General features: G+C 46.6%; 1 protein-coding gene across 12 annotated transcripts in view; it reads left to right on the top strand.

Annotated features, from left to right (window-relative positions):
* Positions 1-903: 903 nt before the first annotated feature.
* Positions 904-9,944, top strand: part of XPNPEP1 (X-prolyl aminopeptidase 1) — a 55,685-nt gene continuing 46,644 nt past the window's right edge. For 2 of the 12 annotated variants that reach the window (XM_072739970.1, XM_072739963.1), the window contains exons 1-2: positions 953-1,114; positions 9,734-9,822. Coding sequence is in view for 1 of the 12 variants with exons in the window: in XM_025993369.2 (XP_025849154.1) it covers positions 1,083-1,114; positions 9,734-9,822 (121 nt within the window). In the remaining 11 variants the exon portion in view is untranslated. Of the gene's footprint in view, positions 1,209-9,733; positions 9,823-9,944 lie in introns of all 12 variants that reach the window. The other 10 variants (XM_072739971.1, XM_072739965.1, XM_072739962.1 and 7 more) reach the window with 9 other exon arrangements.

Genomic DNA, 9,944 nt, shown 5'->3' with positions numbered 1-9,944 from the left:
GGTGGCAGTAGGGAGGTCAGTGTTCAATCACAGAAGTGCACCAGACCAGAGAGGGGACAGATGGGGTTGGTAAGAGGGGTCAGATTAGAGATTTATTTTAAAAACGGGCCCACACGATTTTCTGACCTGCTGGATGTGATGTTGGAACCAAGAGGGCAGGGATGACTCCAGGATTTTGGCCTGAGCATCCTGCAAGAATGGAGTAGCCACTGACTGAGGTGGTCAAGACTGGTGGAGCACAGTTTTTTTTTTTTTTTTTTTTGATGCTTTGGGCCAAGAGCATGGTTCATTTTTTTTTAATTTTTTTATTTATGATAGTCACACACAGAGAGAGAGAGAGAGAGAGAGAGAGAGGCAGAGACACAGGCAGAGGGAGAAGCAGGCTCCATGCACCGGGAGCCCGACGTGGGATTCGATCCCGCGTCTCCAGGATCGCGCCCTGGGCCAAAGGCAGGCGCCAAACCGCTGCGCCACCCAGGGATCCCAAGAGCGTGGTTCAGACGTGTTAAGTGTGAGGGGCCTGTTAGCTCTCCAAGCGGGTGGCCCGCTGGATTCTGAGGTTGTTTGGGGACGTGATCCTGGGGGACATCTCTAGAGCCTCGCCCAAGTACTATCACGACGGGCTTCCTCTCCTCTGTCCTCCCGACGGCTGGAGCCTCCCTGGGGGGCAGCTCTTCGCGCCTCAGCCCCTCCCGCCGGCAAAGCCCCTCTTTCTTCTCTGGGGCGAACACCGAGAAAAATCCACAGGAACGACGCCGCGCGGCACGGCCTCCAGCCTCCCCCCCTGCAGGCCAAGGGGCTAAGCCTGCGGCGGTGGAAGCGCAGACCCGCCCCCGGCGCCCGCGGAGCCCCGGGTGGGCGTGGCCTGCGGTGGGCGTGGCCTGCGGTGGGCGGGCCCTGCGGTGGGCGTGGCCTGCGGTGGGCGGGGCGGGGCGCGGCGCGAGCGCACGCCACAGAAGGGGGCGTGGCCGCTGGGCTCGCGCGCTCGCAGCGTGCGCGCCGGCCCTCCTGCTTCCTGCGCTTCCCCGGGTGATCAGCTGGTGTGCGCTGCCCTGACGTGGGCCGGGGCACGTCACCGCCGAATGGCAGCCTCCAGAAAGGCACCGCGAGTAAGGTGAGGGACCTGCCCGGGAGCCGGCATCTGGGCAGGGCGCGGGCCCCGGGGCCCGGGCGCGCAGGCTGCAGCCCCGGAGGGCAGGACCTAGAGGGTGAGCAGCCGCAGGCGGCGCATCGCGGTCTGGAGGAGGCCGCGGCGTGCGGGAGCCCCCCGAGCGGGAGCAGCGGGAGGGAGTCGTGCGGCCGGGCAAGTTCCGGGCCGTTTTTGGAGGGCCGCGGGCGCCCTCGGGCAGCCGGATACCGGCCCGTGGACGCCTGTGCCCGCGGAGCTGCGGCGCTCGGCCCGAGGGGCGGCGGCCGTGGCCCACCTCCTCCCCAGGCCTGGCTGGAAGGCCCCGCTCTTGCAGGAAGTTGGCCCCTCCGGGCGCCTCCGGGGGTCCTGGGAATGGGTGAGCCCCTGCCTTCTCCCCTCCTCCCGTGGACTGTAATCTTGAGGTTACAGCCCTGACAGTACGGACACCAGCAGCTCGCCTTACTCACTTGCCACCGCCAGGAGGATAGGGACCTGCGGGCCCATCCCCATCAGATGGTTTCAGTGGCTGTGTAAGGGAATACTGTGTCATAACCTCTAGGAAGAGCCCGCCAGGAACGCGCCCTGGGCTCTCCCTGGGCTCTCCCTGGGCACAGGGAGCTGGGAAGGATAAACTCCTGGTCTCAGACACATTTCAGCCTATGCACCCCCCCGCCCACCTAGGGTATGCTTATTACAGCAGCTAACAAAGTGGGAGACAGAGCAATGTTGGGAGATCACAAAGGCCGGAAGCAAAGATCCCTGGCGTTCCACACGGGATCAGGGATCAGCCGTGCTCAGCTCAGGTGGGACTTGGTGACTACCCTTGGCAGGATGGCCAGGCTCACTTGCTGAACACAGACCATGGCTTGTATTAGTGATTGTGAGTGGACAGATCCCAAGCTGACCTTGACCTGGCCTTGGCCTTGCTGGGATGGGATGTTTGGGATGGGTAGAGAACCAGACCTATCTTGTGGAAGGATGGGGGGAGGTGTGGCCATCCTGGTGTGGAAGGAGTTGCCCCCTGTGTTAAGTGCTGGAAATGGGGTTAGGCAAGTGGATAAGGATGAGTTAGATCCTAGGCACATCCGTGGACCAAGAGTAGGTTTATAGAATCACAGTATTTTGGGGGGCAGGAGGGTCTTTGAGCATCTGCTGGCAGAGCTTCCTTGTCACACACAGAAGGCAACTGAGGGACCGGCAAGCCTTTTGCCCCAGGCCCTTCCCCTTGTGGCAGAATTTGAGGGCTATTCAGTGTAAGCATGAGAACTTCTTGCAGTTCAGGTAAAATGGACTTAGGTAAAAAGAGGTTGAGCTGGCCTCTAGTGCAACTGAGTCCAGGAGACCAACCCTGGCATCAGTCTTGGCCTCTCTTCGGCTCCAATTTCCTAACTGTTGGCTTCGTTCTCAGGCCAACTTTCTCCTTATGGGAGGTATGCCCGTTCTGTGTTGGCAGCCCCAGCAGAAATAGAGCCCTCTTTCTTAATGGTTGGAGCGCAAACCCCAGATCTGATTTCCAGGGGGCTGATTTGACCGTATGTTTATTCCTGAACCAGTTGTGTGGTCCCAGGGATAGATTGTCCAGGCCTGGGTCCCAGAACTTGGTGGGTGAGGGGATGACATTCATCCCAACTCTGTAGGCTGAAAGAGACGGGACAGTCTCAGATAGAAACCATTGTGCTTTGACCAAAAGAGGGAGGGATGGATTTGGGGTAGGAAAAGACCACGTTTCCCACTACATACCCTAAAACTTGTTTCAATCTACTCTTATCTGAACTCCTGAGGTGTGATTGAGCAACTCGGTGCTTGTTTTGCCCCATCCTGCGTGTGATAGACACATATGATTCTCATTGTGGACTGAGGGTCAGGGTGCCGGTAAGCACGCCCCTGCTGGGATTTCTTTATTTTAAAGAAAAGAGAGGGATCCCTGGGTGGCGCAGCGGTTTGGCGCCTGCCTTTGGCCCAGGGCGCGATCCTGGAGACCCGGGATCGAATCCCACATCGGGCTCCCGGTGCATGGAGCCTGCTTCTTCCTCCGTCTGTGTCTCTGCCTCTCTTTCTCTCTGTGACTATCATAAATAAAATAAAAAAAAAAAAATAAATAAAAAAAAAAAAAAAGAAAAGAGAAGAGAGAGGGAGAAAGATGTGCCCTGCCTACCTGATGCAAAGGTCGAGCAGGCAGTTCTCTGCACACTTCCTTTCCCTTACCCACGTTATGATGTTGAGAAGGTGTAGGCGGAAGAAGTCCTGGGAAGGGGAAGAGCGCTGTGCTGGATGTTGGGAGGCCTTGGCTGTGGTTCTAGACTAGCCCTGTCACCACCTAGCTGTGAGGCTTTGAGCGAGTCCTTTGATCTCTGTTCCTCAGTTTGTCTAGAGGAGGGAGCTGAGTTGGTACCTGAGGTACCTTGTATCTCTAACCTCTCATGGTAGCCCTGCTGCAGCTGCGAGGCCTGAGAATGTGTCTGTCCAAGTTAAGTGAAGGGTGGCTGGATTTTTTTTTTTTTTTTAAGATTTTATTTATTTATTCATGAGAGACAGACAGAGACAGAGACAGAGACAGAGGCAGAAGGAAAAGCAGGCTCCATGCAGGAAGCCGGATGCAGGATTCTTACCCCGGGACCGCAGGATCGTGCCCTGAGCCAAAGGGCGACTCTCAACCGCTGAGCCACCCAGGCATCTGTAGGGTGGCTGGATCTTGGATTCAGAGATCAGGGTATCACAGGAGCAGAAAAACTGTCATGTTTAACTGCTTCATGTTTAGCTTCCTTCATGATCCTGACAGGAGGGTGGAGGTAGTGATGCTAAGGGAGAGAGCTTTACTTCAAGTTCTCCATGAGCATCACCTGTCAGACCTGATTTCTTATTATGGCTTTGCAGCTGAGGTATGTGGCCTGTGGCAAGTTATCTTTGTTCTCTTTTAAAGTGAACGAATAGAGCTACTTCTGAATAACTTCCCTCCAACTCTCTTGTCCTGTATCCTCATTAGTCACGGGGACCAGTTAACTGCCAAATGTATAGAGAAACCAACTTCCTTGGCTCACCGTCTTGTAAAGGTGAAAATATGAAGTCAAGGAAAACCAGCAACTTGCCAGGTGACCATGCGACATGGATCTCTGCCCAAAAACAAGAGGTTACTTTGTAAAATATTACAACAACTTTATTGAGATAGAATTCATGTACCACACAATTCACCTTTTAAAATTCTGCCATTTCAGTGGTTTTTAGAATATTCTCAAGAGTTGTACAACCATCACCACAGTGTTTTGGGACATCTTTATTCCCCTGCCAGAAGAAACCATGTACATGTTAGCGGGCATTCCTCATTTCCCTCAGCTTCACCCCAGCTCTAGGCAATTGCCAGTCTACCTTCTGTGTCTATGGATTTGCATCTTCTGGACATTGCATATGGATTAATACAGGGACACCTGGGTGGCTCAGAGGTTAAGCCTCTGCCTTCGGCTCAGGGCGTGACCCTGGAGTCCCAGGATTGAGTCCCACATCGGGCTCCCTGCATGGAGCCTGCTTCTCCCTCTGCCTGTGTTTCTGCCTGTCTCTCTCTGTGTCTCTCATGAATAAATAAACAAAATCTTAAAAAAAAAATAGATTAATACAAATATGGTCTTCTGTGACTGGCTTTTTTCACTCAACATAAAATGTTTTCAAAGTTTACTATGTTGCAGCAGGTTATCAGTACTTGATTCCTTTTAATTGCCAAATAATATTGCATTGTATGGATAGACCACTGATTTATCCATTCTTCGGTTGATGGACGTTTGGGTTGTTTCTGTGTTTTGGATATTAGGAGTATGCTGCTATGAACATTTGTATACAAGTTTTTATGTGGACTTTTGTTTTCAGTTTCCCACACCTAGGACTGCAATTGCTGGGTCATAGGATAACTCTTTATTTAACTTCTTGGAGAATGCTGGATTGTTTTCCAAAGTCACTATACCATTTTGTATTCCCACCAGCAATGTCTGAGGGTTCCAGTTTTTCCATATCCTTACCCATACTTGTTATTGTCTATTTTTTTGTATTATAACTTTCCTAGTGAATGTGAAATTATATCTCACTGTGGTTTTGATTTGCATTTCCCTAATGGATAAAGATGTTGAAAATCTTTTCATGTGCTCATGAGCTATTTGTATATCCTCTTTGTAGAAATGTCTGTTCAGAAACCCTTGACCATTTAAAAATTGGGTAGTCTTTTTATTGTTGAGTTGTAATAGTTCTTTATATACTCTGGATGTTAGACTCTTATCAGATATGAGTTGCAAATATTTTCTCTCGTTTCATAAGTTGTCTTTTTACTTTCTTGATGGTATCCTTTGAAGTACAGAAGTCTTTAATAATGAAGTCCAGTGTATCTATTTTCTTTAGTTGCTTATGCTTTTTTTTGCTTATGTTTTTTGATGTCATATTGAAGAAATCATTGCCTGCTCCAGGGGCAGGCAGATTTCTGTCTATGTATTCTGGGAAAACATTTATGTCTATGATCTATTTTGAGTTAAATTTTTAAAAAGATTTTATTTATTTATTCATGAAAGACACAGAGAAAGAAAGGCAGAGACATAGGCAGAGAGAGAGAAGCAGGCTCTAGGCAGGGAGCCTGATGTGGGACTTGATCCTGAGACTGCGGATCACGCCCTGAGCCAGGAGCAGGTGCTCAACCACTGAGCCACCCAGGCGTCCCTTGAGTTAATTTTTATATATGGTGTGAGGGTAGAGGTTCACCTTCATTCTTTTGCATATGGATATCTAGTTGTCCCAGCATTATTTGTTGAAGAGACTATTTTTTCCTCCATTGAATAGTTTTGGCACCATGTCAAAAATTGACAGTAAATGTGAGGGTTTATTTCTGAACTAATTCTATTTCATTGATATATAAGTCTGTCCTTTTGCTAATACCACACTGTCTTGGTTAGTATATTTTATTAGTTTTGACATCAGGAAGGATGAATCCTCCAACTTTGTTCTTTTTCAATATTGATTTGGCTTCCTGGATTGCATTCTCATATGAATTTCAGGATCTCTTTGTCAATTTCTGCATACAAACTAGCTGAATTTTTTTTTTTTTTAAAGATTTTATCCATTCATTCGTGAGAGACACAGAGACAGAAGCCGAGACATAGGCAGAGGGAGAAGCAAGCCCCTGTGGGGAGCCTGATGTGGGACTCAATCCCGGATCCCAGGATCACGCCCTGAGCTCAGGGCAGACCTTCAACCACTAAGCCACCCAGATGTCCCCAGAGTATAAGTTTGACATCTATTTTGTTAAATTTATTCCTAGATACTTCCTTTGATACTTTTGTAAATGAACTTTTCTTTTTTTTTTTTTTTTTAAGATTTTATTTATTCATGAGAGACACAGAGAGAGAGAGAGAGAGAGAGAGAGAGAGACAGGCAGAGGGAGAAGCAGACTCCATGCAGGGATCCCGAAGTGGGACTCGATCCCGGGTCTCCAGGATCACGCCCTGGGCTGAAGGCGGCGCTAAACCGCTGAGCCACCTGGGCTGCCCAAATGAACTTTTCTTTTCTTTTCTATTTATTTATTTATTTATTTGTTTGTTTATGATAGTCACAGAGAGAGAGAGAGAGAGAGAGAGACAGAGACATAAGCAGAGGGAGAAGCAGGCTCCATGCACCGGGAGCCCGATGTGGGATTCGATCCCGGGTCTCCAGGATCGCGCCCTGGGCCAAAGGCAGGCGCCAAACCGCTGCGCCACCCAGGGATCCCCCAAATGAACTTTTCTTAATTCCATTTTTGGATTGTTCATTTTAAGTATTTAGAAAAAAATTTATTATTGTATATTTTTAGCCTTCAGTCTTGATGAGTTTGTTTATTCTAACTTTTTTGGGTAGATTCTTTAGGATTTTCTATTTGAAGATAAAATGCCCTTTGCAAGTAGACATAATTTTACTTTTTTTTTTTTAAGATTTTATTTATTTATTCATCAGAGACACAAAGAGAGGCAGAGAGAGGGGTGGAAACAGGTGAAGTAGGCTCCATGCAAGGAGCCCAACTTGGGACTCGATCCTAGGACACTGGGATCACACCCTTAGCCGAAGGCCGATACTCAACCACTGAGCCACCCAGACGTCCCTTTACTTCTTTTCTAATCTAGATGCTTTCTATGTCAGTTTTTGCCTAATTGCTCTGGATAGAACCTCCAGTACAATGTTGACTTAAAATAGAAATATTGGACATCTCTGTTCTTGTTCTTGATCTTACAGGAGAAACATTCAGCCTTTTTATATTAAAGATATTAGCTGTGAATTTTTGTAATATTCACGATCAAGTTGAAGAATTTCTCTTCTTCCCTTTAATGAGTACTTTTATCATGAAGAGGTGTTAGATCTTGTCAAAATGCTTTTTCTGTCTATTGGGGTAGTCATGTAGTTTTTATTCTTTATTCTGTTGATATTATTTATTACATTAATTTTTATATGTTGAATCAGTCTTTCATTCCTAGGATAAAGCCCATTTGGTGATGATGTATGATCCTTTTTATATGTTACTGGATTCAGTTTTGCTAGTATTTTCTTAAGGATATTTGCACTTATATTTATAAGAGATATTGGTTTGTTTTACTTTTTAATGAAAGAATATATGATTCTTTCAATAAAGAATATCTCATTCTGTCCAACAAAATTAAAGTAGAACATTTCATTCTGCCCACACAATTAAATTCTCCGAGAACAGGTCTGGAGTGATTGGTGAAAATGTCTGGTCTTCTGGTTCTGGCTGTGTCGTAGACTGAGCTAATGCGGGCTCTTCTCCCTTTACTATAAAAATGTGGTAAAATTATAACAAAATTACTTTTAACTTCATAACTGAGTAAAATCCAAACTCTTTGTATAACCAGTAAGAGGCTCCTTGTTGCCTCTCAGATCTTATCTCTTAACCACTTACCTCCTCATCTGCTAGCACATGCAACCACACTGGCCTTCTTGCTTTCTCTGATGTATACCAGGCATACTCCTGCCTTAGGACCTTTGTACTTACTATTCCCCTTTTCTAGAATGTTCCTTTCTTAGACATTCACATGACTTGATTTTTAGGACTCTGCTAAAATATCATCTATTAGCAAAGAGACCTTGCCTAGAAAACCCATATAAAATCACCTTTCACCTTAACTCCCTGACAGTCTTCCTCTTGCTCTGCTTTACTTCTTTTCATAGAATGCATACCCCCTGATAGAACATATTCTTGTTTTGTATCTTTTGCCTCTCTTCCTGGATCCTCCTCTTTTTAGCATCCTCTAGCCCCTACCACACACCCTTCTAAAACTCCTGAGATCAGTGATGGTGTCTGTTTTGTTCACTGTTGTGTCTAGAGTGCCTGGATTGTATAGGAGAGTCTCAATGAATATTTGTTGACTGAATGGACTTGAAAGAGAGAAATCCTCAGGTGCCAGAAATTTAGAGGAACTTAAAGCTTGAATGGTAGCTAGTAAGCTGAGCCTGAGGAGGTTATTAGACTCTATAGGCCTTCATACCTGGGGTCCAGGGCATCAGACTATCCTGTATGCTGATTGGAGACCTGTGTGTAAATCTCCTATCGAAGAAAGTGGAAATTAGTCTCATAAGCAAACAACAGTGACAGTAGTGCTCACACAATCTAGGACATGTCTGATTTTCATAGATGAAGTAGTCTCAACTGAAGATAAGCTCTTTTTTTTTTTTTTTAAAGATTTAATTTATTTATTCATGAGAATACACAGAGGGGAGAGAGAGAGAGGCAGAGACACAGGCAGAGGGAGAAGCAGGCTCCATGCAGGGATCTTGACATGGGATTCGATCCTGGGTCTCTAGGATCAGGCCCTGGGCCATAGGTGGCTCTAAATCGCTGAGCCACCAGGGCTGCCCTGAAGATAAGCTCTTTTTTTTTTTTTTAAATTATTTATTTATTTATGATAGTCACAGAGAGAGAGAGAGAGAGGCAGAGACACAGGCAGAGGGAGAAGCAGGCTCCATGCACCCGAAGCCCGATGTGGGATTCGATCCTGGGTCTCCAGGATCGCGCCCTGGGCCAAAGGCAGGCGCCAAACCACTGCGCCACCCAGGGATCCCTGAAGATAAGCTCTTAATAAAAGATTACAAAACACACAAGGAATAGCTTACTAAGAGGGAGCCATCAGACCCAGCAAATTGAAGATTAACCATCCCCAGACCTTCTAATGGAAAGTCTGAAATGAATTATAAAGGCCCCAAATAATTAAAGCTGAGAGAAAGAATAGGAACCATAGTGAAAGAATGAGACACCATGAAGAAAGAGCAGTCAAATTTAAAGAGAACCAAACAGAATTTATACATGTAAAAAAAACCAGTCATTGCAAACAAAAGCTTTTTAGACTGCTTAGGAGATTAGACATAGCTGAAGAGAATTCAGGAATTAGAGGTTAGATATGAGAAGGTTTGCCTACCATGGTGCTGTTGTAGTTGCAAGTTTTATCTGAAACTTTTACTTATTTCGTTATGATACCGGGGTGAGAGTCCTTCTGACTCACGAAGGAAAATTGCTAAGTCAAGTAGATATCCTCTAACTAAGCTTTGCCACATTTCCTATGGTCAAAGTCTGCAATATCTGTTCTTTCTCTTCTTAAGGGCAAATCACCAGGATTTTCAGCTGAGAAATTTAAGAATAATTGAGCCTAACGAAGTGACACACTCAGGAGACCCAGGTGTGGAAACAGGTAATAATTTTGCCTATTAATTAGATGGGAGTCTGAAAAGAATTTTAGGTCCCTGTACCCTAATCCCAAGTTGGGAGAGAAGAGAGGGTAAAGGATTAATAATTGCTCATGGCTGGGACCGA

The sequence above is a fragment of the Vulpes vulpes genome, chromosome 15, assembly GCF_048418805.1.
Source record: "Vulpes vulpes isolate BD-2025 chromosome 15, VulVul3, whole genome shotgun sequence".
Taxonomy (NCBI): domain Eukaryota; kingdom Metazoa; phylum Chordata; class Mammalia; order Carnivora; family Canidae; genus Vulpes; species Vulpes vulpes.
The sequence above is the reverse complement of the archived record's forward strand: the minus strand, read 5'-3'. Positions and strand labels throughout refer to the sequence as shown.